At 34.6% G+C, this 16,124-nt stretch overlaps 1 protein-coding gene across 5 annotated transcripts; it reads right to left on the bottom strand.

Annotated features, from left to right (window-relative positions):
* Positions 1-1,964: 1,964 nt before the first annotated feature.
* On the bottom strand, positions 1,965-14,955 carry Nrg (Neuroglian). Of its 5 annotated transcripts, XM_083099360.1 has the most exons (13): positions 14,668-14,929; positions 13,689-13,764; positions 12,631-12,763; positions 10,386-11,801; positions 9,832-10,292; positions 9,314-9,670; positions 8,761-9,019; positions 8,354-8,674; positions 8,047-8,266; positions 7,794-7,950; positions 7,447-7,719; positions 6,858-6,950; positions 1,965-6,598 (listed from the first exon to the last, which is right to left on the bottom strand). In XM_083099360.1, the coding sequence occupies exons 2-12, from the start codon at positions 13,741-13,743 to the stop codon at positions 6,859-6,861; spliced, it is 3,744 nt and encodes a 1,247-aa protein (XP_082955486.1). In that variant the 5' UTR covers positions 13,744-13,764; positions 14,668-14,929; the 3' UTR covers positions 1,965-6,598; position 6,858. The 5 variants fall into 5 exon arrangements, with proteins under 5 accessions (XP_082955486.1, XP_082955483.1, XP_082955482.1 ...); XM_083099357.1 differs by lacking the exon at positions 6,858-6,950 and having other exon boundaries at positions 14,807-14,955; XM_083099356.1 differs by lacking the exon at positions 6,858-6,950 and having other exon boundaries at positions 14,668-14,930.
* Between the last annotated feature and the right edge of the window lie 1,169 nt (positions 14,956-16,124).

Genomic DNA, 16,124 nt, shown 5'->3' with positions numbered 1-16,124 from the left:
AGATATATATATATATATATATATATATATATATCTTTTTAATATAAAATATCAATTTTACTTTACGGATTTTTTCCTTTCGGCTTTTTATTTTTCTTATTGCATGATGCATCGGTGTTACCACGAACTCATGATTTACAAGGCTGCGTATATGTACGAGACATTTATGAAGAAGTGGAAGAGATTGATAAAGTTTGCGTTCATCGATAACTGGAAATAATCGAACTAAACGCTATTTTTAGATGGATCTACCGAATCGCCGATAGATTCTCTTCAAGAGCGACCTCAATGAATAACCAATAGTAACCGTTGTATTGGTGTCGCGCAACTGGCTACCTCCAACAAGTGATCCATTGTTATCCTACACAGCTGAAAGGTCTCCATCTTCCTTCAACTTCATCCTTGTTCTTCCGGTACGCACAGTACGACCGTGAACATGTTGTGAATGGTCACAAATTCTTAAACGCACGCTCAGAAACATCCAACGATGGAAGATAGCGAAACGTTCTACGAAATGAAAAAGAAGCATCTCTTATAATATTTCTTACGCAAATACATCATAGATTCCTTCAATTAATTTTATCTTTATAAATTATTTTTATAATTGTTGTAAAACAAGCTGTATGGAAAAAAATCTGGCGCTGACTCAATTAGCGTGATTCGTCAATCGTGATTCTTTCAACCAGGAGGTCATAGGAGTTTAGGATCCCACGTATCTTTATCTTGCTTCTCCCTGCGAAGAGAAACAGAGTTAAATTTTATCGAATAAGAAATTCGTGCGGCCATTCTCCACGTATATACTCTCGGTGCAACTCCGCCTGCCAACAGCGAATTCAATTAGGATTGCGCGGCGGTCGTACAAAAACATTCGATCAGGAATAAACCGGCAGCCTGCCTGCCTCGCGGACGCTCTCTTACAACTCGTCTCGCTTTCCCGTTCGTGGATCACGTATATAATACGTATAGATTGCGTTATCGATTGCACGTTTTATCATATCGGGGACTCTTGGCAGCAGATAGGATGCGCAAACAATTTTCAATGTGTCATAGAGCGATCCTCTTTAAGTATACTTTCTTTGTAAAATTCGTCGATCACGATTTTATCTCGTAACGAAAGTCTGCATCTTTTCAAAAGATAAATGTTACAAATAATTTCTCTAAATTTTTTAAATATTATACGTGTGTAATCTAAAATTGAACAAGACAATCTTAAAAGTTATATGTGTGTACAGAATATTTTTATACATTCAAGTAGAAGATTTTTGTCTCCCTAGATTAAAGTGCAATTTTCATTCTTTTCGAATGTACGACAGCCTTGAATTCTCAAAATTTAAATATCCTTGTTTCATATAGAGACTCGAATGATCGAAGAATTGCCGTTCGATGCACGCGCGGATCGCAGTTATATTTCTGCGGACGGCCCCGATCGCATCTCCCTTTATTCTCCCTCGATCTTTTATTCGTCTGTGGCGCAAACCGCGACGAGGGAGAGAAAGAAAGGATCCAGAGTAGCGCAGAAGATCGAGAGAACACAGACACAAAAAAACCCGTCTGGCATAATCACATTATCGGTCACATCTTGCTCGATTTCTGCGTCCGCAGTTAGCGCATTTATCCAGGACGAGCTTCAATTTAGAGAGAGCATAACGTAATTGTTCTCGAGAAATTAATAATTTCAGGCAGACCGATATATATTATCATTTTTGTAAAAATAAAATAAAATATGTATTTACATATAAAATATACATGTATTGTTTTTAATGGTTCGTATCCCTTTTAAGAGAATTCGAAATTATCTATAAATATATTAATATATAACAAACTAAATATTAAATTAAATTGTATTAGAGACTTTATTGCCGGATAAAAATGACGTATGGAGGACGTAAGGAGGAATCGCTATCTCGATTGGATTTATTGGACATAAAAATCGATGCATGTGGATCCAAATTATAATGCTCCTCTTTGTAGATTTCCTCTTCGTTTATTCTTTACTTTTTTTTTTAATTTCATTGACATGAGAGTTATGCGGACAAATGTCGAGATACGCGTCGATGCGCGTATTGTGAATGAAAGTAAACTTAAAAGATATAATTATATTCGCATATATATCATATAGTGATCTCCGATTTCGGTATCTCGCTGTTTTCACGAAGAGACGAGAAGATCTCTCTACAGGGTGGTCCATTCAATCGCGCGATATTCAACAGCTTACTCGTATATTATGGACGAAAGATGTTTGCACGATGAAAGTTAGGCCAGTTTTGTGCCTTCTTATATCAATGTGCAACTTTTTCTACATAAGTGATTTTCTCCTCGCAATACATTCGAATCGAGTTAAATCCATAAAAGCGTTATCAAGGCTGGATGGAACGCCCTGTGTGCGCGTATTTCTAGAACTCTGCAATCTTTTAAATCTCGTAGAAAAATTATGTCTAAACTGACGGCCAATGAGAATACGCTTTCGTTATATCGCTCTTTCTATAGCTGCACGTGTAATCAAATGGCGAAAAAAACACATCGGCACGCTATTTAGTAAGTATAAAGGTAATATATAATAAAGAATTCACACGATGATAAGCTGGCACACGCTAATATACATTACTGAGATTCGTCGTCTCTGCATCATTGACTCTTTTTATGGCGAATGCTCCATGTCTATGATGATCTTATACGCAATGCCTTTAAGTAACTTGAATATCAAAAGAGATTCGGAAGTACGTTAACGCGAACGTGTTATCAATGATTATAATACTATCCTCTCGCGTTTATTATTTAATAGGATATACAATCTATAGGATATAATATCGCGATTAATTAAGCTAATCGAAAATGAACACTTTGTGCATTAAGAAATAAATGAGATTCCAAAAAGAGGGAGAAATTCGCCGTAAAAAGAGTAAAGACACTCTACAATACTTTTGAGAATAACGTGTGCGTGCTCGTTGTACAATGAACACTTTTTAGTAGTAAATCACGAATCGTTTCTCCCTTCGTCGACGCAACCTAATATCAAGCAGAGTAGTAGTAGATATTTCCTCGCCCTCCGTCTCAAAGGAGATACGAGATACATAAAATCGACGAAACGCACGCACCCGTTGTAAATTCGAAATTGCGCGTAAAGAAACGCAAATGATGTTTTTTTTTATACAAAGTACAAAACTATAAAAAAAATAAAGAAGAGAAATACAAATATTACAACGTACGAAGAGCTGCTCGTGCGAAAGTATTTGGAAGTTTTTATACATGTATATATGTATAACATTATACAGTTAACGAATAAACTGATAGTTTATAATGTGCAAAACGAATGAGCCTCATTACATCCCGGGGTAAAACTCGAGAGGCTAGCACAATATAAAAATACTCTAAAAATGCGCTCTCGTGGTGTGTTTTGTGTGTGTGTGTGTGTGTGTCTTGTGACTTGGACATCGAGATTACCAAGATACATCTATAATTCCATCATCAATTTCGTCATGGTTATTGTTAGCGCGATCATATATCAAGATATTGATTTGAGAAAATCGTATGCATCTATCTATTGTATATAATTGCGGCTTCGATAGAGTAAGTTTAAAGATTGCACAGTTGTACATACCATACAATTGTATCGACGATATTAGATTGTCTCGTACTATTAATATGGCGATTTTTCGCTTACGTACGTATAAAGCTATAAATCAGAAGTAAACTCGCAAGTGATTTCTTCACGAATAAACGATTGAATATGACATTGTTTATCGCAGTACGCAGTCTTTAGCATCGTCACACAACCGTCTATAAGATTCACGCTCTCTATCTAATTAGGTTTCTTTTTGTCTTTAACATCGACAAATGAATAACATCAACGGACGTATAATAATACGAAAACGTTCGTATATTATTACGATATAAGCCAATATCATGTAATTAGAAAGAAAAGTCTTAATTATCGTGTGACGTCCAAGTCACTTGTACAGGATGTTCGGCAAAAAACACCGTAACAAATATATTTTTAATCGCATTAGAGAGAAAGATACTTTTGCATCCGGTATGTAAAAGATATCTCTTATAAGAATTCGCGTCATGAAGAAAGACACGGGCTAGTCTTGTCTGTGATATATCATTTAAAAGTACTACATTCGTGATTCTTTGCGTATCATACGTATCATAAATATTATTTCACTTTGTACCTATCTTTGTTTCGCTTTTATCTTTGTACCTGACATATTTGCTCGCGACACTTTTGCAGACAACCTGTACATCGCATTGACTACGTTAACTTAACGTTTATCTAAACAAATTTTTTGTACAAATTGTACTTAGAGGTTTAAACAAATTTTAACATCCCATACACTAAGTAATAATAATTATAGTTGCTCTGCTGTGTGATCGTCGCATTCTTTAAAAAATTAGTAATAATAATAATAATAATAATTCATAATTAATATATATATATATATTTATATAATATCTCTCTCTTTACTTCTTTTTCTTTCTCTTTCTCTATATATATATTTATATATTTAATATCTTTATATATTAAATGTAAAGCATTAGCTTATAATTATTGGATTATAATAAAATTATCAAAAAAGCAAAAAAAGTAAACTTTTCCATAAAAATAAAAGGGTTTTCGTGTCGAAGCATATTTCACATACAAAAGCAACAATTACTTATAGAGGCCTTGCGATTTTTGTTATCTACTTATAGTGCATACACAATCTCTCCTTCAATATTTATCCTTTACTTTATCCTTCGCATATCCTCATTTGTTTGCGCATATGTGTATGTAAATATATATGTGTATGTGTTAATAATGAAAGAGTGTAAGTGCATGACAATTGTAGATTATATTATTCGTTCGTTTAGATTTGGCCCTTCTTCGGCAGAGTAAAAATTGATCGCGGCTAAAGGTTCTTAGAATAACCGTTCATTAGAAGATTAAAGTTAAAATCAGTCGAAGCCAGATTGCGACACTATCTCTTATTCGTCATTTTCAAGATTGCATGTAAACGTACGTATTGTTCATTGCGTTAACATACCGGGTGTTCTTTCGTTTTCAAATTATTTATTACAGAAGCTTCAGATAATGATTTTTTAAAATCATATACTCACTCTATTTATATATAAAATAGTAAAAACTCCATAGACGTCTTTCTAATTACACTGTGCACCAATTTTACAATAAAGCTCTAAATGAAAGCATTTATCGCGAAAATTCGATTAATACGTTCCGTTTAAAGCATGAATGTCACTTTTATATTTTATAAGTAATTTCATTATCATAATATTTTCCAATATAGGCACTAAGATTTAATACTTTATGAATACATTTTAGATATATATATAGTCATACATTCGAATATAATACTATTCAAATATATACTACTAGAATAAAAGAATTTCTGTTAAACATAGATTTTATTGGCTATCGATACAAGTATTTAATTCTCCTAAAATATTTTTTGTTTGTATTTGTATATTTATACTTAATAATTCTGCACATATCCAATAGAAATATTATATTTTTTAAATTATATTCATCTAAATTATTTCAATATTATGAAATCTCTCTTTATGGACGTGATTCAAGTGGATATTATTAAGTGGAAAATATTTTTGAAGAGCAGTTCGGTAATTTAACAGAAGAAATTTCCAATAACGACAAAACTACTAATGTAAATGTATATGTATAGATAAAGCAATAAATTGTTTGATAAAAAAAATGCGCAAATACTTGTATCGGATAAACAATAATGTTTATTCTTAACAGAACTAATTTCTAAATCTTTCTTTCAATTGCAGCACTCGATGCTATGTTAAAAGATGTAAATACGATAAATTTAGAAATCAACACGCGCATTATGCGAAACATTGGATACTACATGCAGTCTTAAAAGTATTTCGCAAGTCTGGAATAATTCGTATACCTTGTCAATCGGCGTGTCCAACTCAATCTGGCTCTGTCAAATATTACGATCAATGCTAGAATAGTTCTACAATACTATTTCCATAAATAGCTTGCACGCTATGAAACACCTACAGCTTTTGGGTTTTATAATTAAAATAGAAATGTGCTGTCTTGTGATGCATACACATCAACATTCTTGACAATGCAATGAAGAAGAGAATAATAATCAATAATCTATTCTGATCTATTCTTGCTACATGTTCAAAAATGTTAGTTGCAAAAAAAAGATATATATTTTTAATATTTCACAAACTGAAATATAAAGCAGTATCCGCTTATTACGTATCGGAAATCCACGAATATCTCGAATACGAATATCTCGAATGTAAAATACAGCCACGATTTCTTTTATAAAAATTATAAAACCCAAAACCCCAGAGTCTAATTGGCAGTATAGTGTTGGACATTGCGCCCAGCGCAAGGTGCATAGCAGAGCTGCTGCAGTAGCCAAGGATCGGGCGGATCCTTAACCGTAACGAGAAAACGTTTTTTTTTCTTTTTTTTCTTTTTTATGCGACTTTGATTAACATAGTTGCGGATGTTACACGTACGTGGCCATAGTACCAGTCGGAATTGGTGGTGTTTCCTCTGGCCTACCTTTAGGTCCGTATTGTCCGATGAAGGATCCATCTTCAGTGAAGCGGCCTAAAACAGATAGCAAATTCGAAACTTTGTAGTAAATTTTATATTGCTGAAAAATGTGGAAAAGATATAAACCTATGTATATGTGTGCATAATAAGATTTGTTTTTGCTTTAAAATGATATAAATAATGGATGTTGCTAAAAATATTAGAGTGCAACTTTATAAAATAATAAATAGTGTATCAAATCCAACATTTATTTTTGCTTCAAAGCTTAGATGCAGTGCTTTAAGCATTAAAAACATGTTTGTGTCAAACTTACCTTAGACTAGAGTGGCAAATGCCTGCGAATTTGGTTCCTGCTTACGATGTCGGCCATATTGACCAATGAAAGAACCATCTTCGTTCATGCCCTCTGTATTGATTCAAGCAAAATGTGTAAAGCAAATAAAGTATAACGAAATATAACTTGAAATATAAATTGAAAATAAAAACCTAAGACAAAAATATAAAAGTTAAAAAATGAATATAATCAGCTTATGTAATTGCAACTGCAAAGTGTAATAATCAAATATATAAAAAGGAAAAGCACTTGCATGGTATGAGAAAAGTTTCATGACGATAATGTCAGTTGTGTTCATATGTGAAACTTATTTCGTGCTATTTTTATATAAAAATATTCAAAAATGCGCTTTTTATGTCATAATGATAATTCAGTCAATATGTATCTAAATTGTTTTAATATATCATAATGATACGTAAATGAATCTAATCAAATTTGATAATCAAAGAATTCGTGCACAACAAACATACTTTTAATTATATACCATATATGTATGTATCACAAAGACTTCTAATGTTCTAGATTCTTTATTTCTGAGGTGTGCAAGTTATAAAATTCTATAACTAACCTGTATCACCATCGCCATACTCTGCCATAGAATCCGTATCCGATTCAGGATGTTTACCATCCTGATGAGAAGATGATGCCAAAGATGCACGTCCGCCAGCCGATTTGGTGTCTAATGGTTGCGAGTATTCGTGGAATCCGCCTTCCTCAGGATAATCACCGCGTCCAGCAGCCAATTCTCGCTCGTGCACCGCGTACTTTCCACCTCTGTTTCGTTTAATTACGCAAACGATTATCAGCACTAGGAGGAGAATAGCGATCGCCAGCATCATTCCTGTCGGGAAAACTTCTTTAGCATATACCAGTCTCGCAAAAATTAGATCTGATAATGCAACCAAGAAACATTACCTATGAACCAGCCAGCCGTCGCAACATTTTCTTTCGGTTGAATAATGGGTCCTTCGCTGCTCGTCTCTACCTCTTGAGGAGCGCTTTCAGTCATGTAATCTCCGTCGACAGCAACAATCGACATTACATAAACTTCACTGCTTTGAAGACCGCGAACCTGCGTAAATCAGCAATTCTTCGTTAAATGCGCACAATCTTTAATTTTTAATTTTTTTACAATAAAGATTATTTATCATTATTTTGCTACACAAACCTCGATAGACTTTGACAAGAATTCGGGATCAGTCGTCAAAGATATTGTTTCACCCTTAAGATTATACTTAACAAAGAAATGGCTGCCTGGATTACCGTTTAAATTCGGCAACCAAATCACTCTTACGTTGGAATATCCATTTTCCACTGGTACAGTTTCCCATGTAAATTGTGGAACGTCAGGTCGTTGAGACATTCGTGTCTTTTGTTCAATAAAATAGCTGCAAACGTATATTAAAATTATATTTATCGTCTTGTAGAAATGTTATTAATATTTTTATGTTAGTTTAGGTACTTGTAGAACTTACTCATTGCCTTCACCAATTCTGGTTGTGGCACGTATGTGAACGCGGTATATCGTGTCAGGCGCTAATCCAGCTAATTTGGCAGTCGTGGCGTCCGGATTTATAACATGCGGCTTCCTCTCGAGTAGAGTTCCTAATTTTGTGCCATTCACAACCTGATAGTAAATCCTATATCCAGTTAAGATACCATTCGGCTCCGCGGGTCGTGTCCATACGAGAAATAGAGCGCTAGATCCCATGGGAAATGCTTCTAAACTGAGTACTGATCCTGGCACTCCTTCTGGTGTATCGAAGGTCAAAGTCTCGGACGGAGGACCAGAGTATCTGTATATCCCACAAACATTATTACAATGATATTGTGAAAAACAATACAATTATTTAATACCAATATATATCAAGTTTTTCATTACCTGCCATTGTAAGCGAGTATCCTCACATTATTCTTGCTGTTCGGAACAAACTTTGTGACCAACGCATGCGTTTTATTGCCGCCACGAATGTCAATCTCGCGCATTCCCTTCTCGCCATCTTTATCCGTCCACGTTTGAATCTTGTATCCTTGTAGCTCACCTCTCACTGATTCTTCCGGTACTGGACTCCACGACAGCTGAGCAGTAGTGCTTGATTTTATTTGATTCAGTGTAAAATTACCTGGTGCTTGTAGAGGTACTGAAATTGAAGCAATTTAACGATATTATATCATACAATTATCGATTTATCAAATATGGCAACTTTAATGTTAATTAATAGTCCGAGATATTCACAGTAAGACTATTTATAAGGGTTAGCTCAATCATAGTGCAATGGAAGAGCCTCGCCCTGGAGGAATAATACTTATCTGACGTAGAGGCTACCGTGATCAACAAGACGATAGTCTCTACACTAGATAAGTATTATAGTAAAAAGTATAAATTAATTAAAATATAAATTAATAATAAAATAATTTTTCATCACGGATCGTACCGTCTTCTCCGGAATATCCGCTAACTTCATCGGCCGTAGCTTTACTCTCTCCTTTCTCATTTATCGCAATGACTTTAATCTTGTATTTCTGATATGTAGGTTGATTCTCCACTAGCAGATTGTTTTTCTTCCAATCATTTATATCTTGTATAATCCATTTTTCACCTGGTATATCTCTCCTATAATACACTCGGTACATAAATCTGGGAGCATTATGGTCTAACTGCGGCATGGTCGTCCACGAGATAACCAAATTTTGCGGCGTAGTGCCTTTGCCTATCACATTGTCTGGATTTTTATAAGGAACATCCGTTGGAGTAGTACAAATTTCGCTGTGCGGTGATGGTAAAGATGGACCTATTATAAACACGATATCAAAATTTCTATTTTCTCTCCTCTAAAAATGGAATAGAAAGTCGCGTAATGACATGTAAAAATTAGCGACACAATTTGAACCACTGAATTATGTCACTGAAATACGCATAACTTTTTAATTTTCAAGAACGATCAGATCTTACCTATCTTATTCCACGCGAGAACACGGAATGTATAATTAGCCCACGGTGACATAGGCACTGATAATCTCTGTTCACTGGCAGCAACGTAATCTTTGGATATCTCCCAGACATCCGGCGCAAAACTAGTATTATATTGAATAGTATAGCGCAGAATGGGTGCTCTGTTATCGCCCATGGGTATCCATTGAACGTTGGCTTCCGAGGTCTTGCAATCGATGCTGATTAATCTCGGTGCATTAGGTACATCTTGAACTATCAATGTCGCTTGCGCTCTCGCTTCATCCAGATCGGTGTGTGCGACGCAAGTATAAGTACCGGAATCCAATTCGGTCGTCTTTGTGATCATCAAAGAGTAATCGGAACTCCGTACGAATCTCGGTTCCAACTCGAAGTCTAATGGTTCACCGTTGCTCAGCCAGTCTATGGTCAGTGGTAGACTAGGATCAGTAACAGCATTGCACCTAAACAAATGCAAAAAAGAAAGATCAAAAACGAGATTCCTAATTTTGTATAATTTCAAGATTATAAATTTATATTTATGAGATTTTTTTTACCTAAATGTGGCAGTGGAACCCGCAGCGACTTCGTAATCCTCCGGCTCGTCCGTTATTGTAGTGTGTTGCTTCACGACCAATTCAGCGGACGCGCTCACCTGGCCGAATTTATTGGAGGCGTGACACTTATAAGTACCGGTGTCTGCGAATATCACATTCTCAATTTCCAAATCGCCCGTGTCCAGAATCTTATAACGACCACCAGTCAACTCCTGTCCGTTCCTGATCCACTTGACTTCGGGTTTGGGCGCGCCGAAAACGCGACACGTAATTCGCACAGTTTTGTCGTCGACTGTGCTCATGTCCGTGGGCGGTTGCGTGATATCCGGATCGAGCGCCAGAACGTTCACGTACACATCTTTGTAAACGTATCCTAACGAGTTAGTAGCGTTACATCCATAATTACCCGTATCCTTCTTTACAAGCTTTTCTATGACGATAGAATTTGATGTGACTCGCCGCCTGCTGTTTGGCGGTGCCTGGGATATCGGTTTGCCATTGTGTATCCACTTGATCTCGGGAGCGGGTACCCCACTGGCCTCACATCTAATTTCCACAGTCTCATCCTCCGCGGCGTTCACGAATTCCGGCTCGACCGTGAAATACGGGACGGCCATCACGTTCAAGTTTATCGAGTACGACTGGGCGCTGCCAACTCCGTTTGATGCCTCGCAAGTGTATTTTCCCTCATCCTCAAAATTGACATGCTTTATGACGAGAGACTTGCCGTAATTACCTTGAGTTATCCTGTCGCTTGGGCTGATCAGTTTGCCGTTTTTGCTCCAAACGATTTGCGGCAAGGGTGTTCCACCGTATATACAATATAGCTCTATTTTCTTGCCGCGTAGAGCGACCTCATTTTTCCTGCTGACATATTGTTTCTCGGGAGGATACTTATTTTGACCGGCGGATGCGCCTGTAGAAATTACGTTTAGCAAAACCTTATTGCCTACTTTGTATTCGTTTCTGAACACAGATGTGGCAGCACAGGCATAAAAAAAGTCGTCCGAGGCATCTATTCTTGTGACATTACTGAACCAGAGATTACCCTCTGGATCCAGAGTCATTCTCGAGTTATTGATTGACTTGATACCACCAGCGATATCCTGAATTAACCAATAAACGTTTGGCTTAGGCCAGCCATCGGGTGGTTGGCAGGTAAGTTTGAAGGGGGAACCCTCAGTCGCGCTCAAAGTTAACGGATTTTCGTCCTTGAAAGAATTCAATTCGGCTTTTCGAACAAACACAGAGTTCGATGTGGCTATACCCCATTCGTTCTGCGCGAAACATTGATATTGCCCTAAATCTTCGTCTCTTGGTCTTGATATGACCAAAGTACCTCTACCAGGTTGTTGGGAAATGCGATCGTCATACGTTGACCAGTCATAGTGTTTCCCATTTTTAATCCAACGATATCTATAATATAATAGCAAATATATAATATTAATTATTATATTTTTATACCTATGTGTGTGTAAGTATACTATTTGTACTGTAAGTATATCTATATAAAAATAATAATTTTATACCTATGTAGGTATAAATATAATATTAAATTGTATATTAATATATTTATTATAATATATATGTTAATTATATTTAAAAAACATATAAGTAATATTACACTCTGTATATATTATTTTTATATATATAAATCTTATACACAGAACACATGTATAACATTATGCATATGATAAACTTGAACAAATGCATGTTACATAATAATGAATATACTTATATTTGTGCATAAAATATTGAGGCATAAAATCAACAATATACAAAGATAAATGTTTGACATTAAAGTTCTTTAAATTTATTCGTTTTCACGAATTTATTTAAAAAACTATACATAAGAAACGCTGCATCTCTACATCTCTATGTTCATACAAGACAGATATCTGTGTATTAGTGACGATTATTTCATACATCCTAAAGCTATGAGATCATCTTTGTAATTAAGATCGGCCGGTTATACCGACTGCACGAGATGAATAAGCTCGATTACTGTAAATGTAATGGAACTTTACAAGTGAGAGATGTCTCTAAAGTACATTTTCCGTTCTTGAGCAACATAGCGAGAGGGTCAGAATATATTTACATAATAACCATTTCCTTGATAGTATCTTAGATAATGTATAATAGTGTCAGAGAACAGTATCCTCAAACTAGTAACACAGAGATAATAAAGAGATTGATTTCCTATATGTGCAACAAATAAGCCTTGAGAAAAGAAACAGATACATACGTTGGAGCTGGTTCTCCTTCCGCTTCGCATTCAATTAAAAATGGTTTATCATTCTCGTTGATTTTAGCCTGGGCCACTTGAAACAACTGTTCGTCTGTTGGTGGCTGTTTGGATATCCGTGGCGGCGATTGAACTAACAATCGAAAAATGTATTAGAGCAATCATGCCATTGAAAAAAAATAAATTAATAAAAAAAAAATAACATGTATTATAATACAAATATATCTAAAAAGAACAATAAGACACAGAGAATACATTTATATTGTTTATATTTAATACAAAAAAAGAATGACTGCTATGATAAATGATCCTAATAATTTTTAATTTTAGCTTAATTAGTAAGGAGCAACTACAGTTTACAACATAAATTGATATTGAAATTAATTAATATATATACTATGATAAAAGAAAATAAAAGATCATACACAGATATATGATATGGGAAAAAGAAAAATCCATGTTCTTTAAAGTATATGTACAAAAATACATATACACATACAGGTACTAATTAAAAGTAGAAAGTCGGTGATAGAAATCCTATAGTTTGTATGTGTTGTGTATATATAGAAAGAAATTATATCCTATGTGAAATATGATTGTGATGATGAAATTCACAAAGAAAAAATTTCTAAAACATTATTATACAGCATCATTCTATCTTTCATATATCTTGACAATCAGAGCAATCTATACACAAATATGATTGTGTGGATGTACAAATATGATGAAAAGTGTGTATTTTTCAAATAGATAAATACACTTAGATATGTGAGTGTACAAAAGCAGAGCATCTCTATATAAAAAAATTTGTTTTACACAAAAATGTTTTGTGTAAATAAAAATTACTCTCGTGTAATGGAAAGCACAATTATTTATATCTTTTTATAACAGTGTCTTTCACCTTCTACATAATCCGGGACACGTACTATAATTAGAAATTAAAAATTACAATTTTAATGGCAAAATTTATTGCAATATCATAAAGTTCATATTATGTATTAACAATAATTCAAAAAAAAAACTAATAAGTAAATACAAAATAATTTATTAATACTCACTTATAGCTGATGCCCCCAGCACCAACATGGAAATAATGCACACAATGAGCTTCATGGTTGCAACGTATTTAGAGAGCTAAAAAGAAAACATTTTTTTCTATTAAAGATAAATAAAAATCATCAAGAGAAGAAATCTACTGTGTACTAATATTTTCTTGATTTTCTTGAAAGTTTACTAATCAAAAATCGATAAAATTTTCGCTCACACGCTCTATAATGTTCGCTATAATAATCTCGTCGCTCGATGAAAGCGTCAATGTAGTATGGGATTTCTTTTTAATTAATTACGCATCACTCCACGATCATATACCTCTTTTGCTATTGCGGTAAATACAAAATTGCACATACACACATATACATATAATATATATATAACGCGCGCGTGCGCTTAGGCACATGTACTGCCGCAAAATCGAAGCTGACCCAATTATATCTGAAATTTTCAAATTTGCCGGGCTGTGTTACGAGAAGGTGGTTGCTAATGGAGACGCGTAAAAAATGGGCGTGCACCCGCGCCGCAAAAATCAAAGAGGAAAAAAGAAACGAGTCAATAAACGATACGTTTCTCACATATGTGTTACGCACAAATCGATTGTCAATATCGTGGAGAGAGACGGGAAAAATATCGGGAAAATACGAAGAAATCCGCAAAATTCGTCAACCTCCGCGTGAAAATTCGTGTCGCCGACTAGAGCATCGATGACGGGCTTCGTTCACTCGATGATCTCACTCGCCGTCCTTCGTCGCGGATGTAATCGAGACGCGTCCGTCCTTCCGTCCCTTTGTCGAAAACGGCAATTTTCACGACGAATCCCGCGACGACGTAGGGCTCATCGTCTCGCCGAGAGAATCCCGGATGGTCTCTCTCGACGATACGCGACGAAACGTTGCGGCGAAAAACGGGAAGGCAGGGGAAGCAAAAAGCGGGCACACCCGCAAGATCGCATTGATCGCCCAACGCTGTCGGTATTCCACCTACCCGTCTCTCTTTTTCTCTCCCTCTTGCTCCTCTCTCTCTTTCTCGTTCGTTCGCACGCCTGTCGTTTTCCGTCAATCTCGCCTCGCCAACGTCAACGAAATTGAGGCCGGTGATCGCTAATTAACAATCGCGGACTCACCGATCTCGGGCGGCGCGTTACAGTGTCCAGCACGTCGTCATCACCACTAAGCCATCATCGAAAAACTGCGGAAACCACTGACTCGGATACGTAACTCGCCGTACGGTACCGCGCTGTATGCGTGTGACGTTTTGTATATGTGTATGTGTATTGTGTATAGTGCAGGAGAGAGGACATGGAATATATACACTATTCTATCAACGATAGATAAACGAAGTACTATTTTATTTCCAGCTCCAAGGATAACTCATGGACAACATCGATGTTTCTTATCATTAGAGATTGTAAAGATCGATCAATGTTAAAATTTGCTAATTATCAATAGCGGTAATATTATCAATTATTTTTACTTAAAATTAATTAGGATCTATGCGTATCTATGCGTAAACTATAAAATATGTCTACTTAAATAATGTAAACTATGTTTAACATGTTATCTATGTCAATAATGAGTAATTTATGAAATATGGCTTATCGAAGGTGTTTTGTTTACAATGGTTACAACATAAGATAGAAATTTGATATCTTAAAATCCCATGAAAAATCAACAAAGGTTCAACAAATTGGATTTTATAGTAATAAAAAAATAAATATATTTTTATATTATGTAAATATTATATGTATATTAATATTATTCTTTTTACTATTTAATAATTACTGTTTTTTTCTGCATTTTAGACATCTAATTTATAATAGATTACATATTTACATGAAAAAAGTCGTGTAAATATCATTTAGACAATGTATATAAACATACTTTTGAAATTTATAGTCCAACTCTGAAATAAATCAAGTGTTTTAATTTGCGCATTAAAAAAATTACTGTTTTGAAACATGTAATAAAGTTAGAACAATTTTTAATTATACTTTTAACCACATAACACAATTTAAGCAGTCAATAACTGCATAGAAATTATATGGAGCAAAATTAAATAAAAAATATTATTGTTTTATCATTGAGATTATTTGTTTTCCAGCTTGAAATATTTAATGAAATATAATTAATATACAATATGTACACAAATGAAATGTTCAGATTTAATTGAAAATATTAAGTATTTCCAATCAATACAACACTAGTACTACCAAGTAAAATATAGCATGCAATTAGAGTATAATTATAGTATAGTATTGTAATATACGATGGATGTAGTATAGTGTGAATATAAGATTTAAAAAAGTATTTTATTACTAAAAATTTATCAATGATTGATAAATTTCAATTTTGTAATATTGCAACTAAAATGCAGAGAATATTTATATATATATTTTTTTTTAAGTACAAGATGAAAGATTTGCAAAACGCAGGAACTTTTTC

Source organism: Camponotus vicinus, unplaced genomic scaffold, assembly GCF_025532165.1.
Source record: "Camponotus vicinus isolate PSW18456_S1 unplaced genomic scaffold, iyCamVici1.0 SCAF_5, whole genome shotgun sequence".
Taxonomy (NCBI): Eukaryota; Metazoa; Arthropoda; class Insecta; order Hymenoptera; family Formicidae; genus Camponotus; species Camponotus vicinus.
Note: the sequence above shows the minus strand (reverse complement) of the source record. Positions and strands in the feature narration are given on the sequence as shown.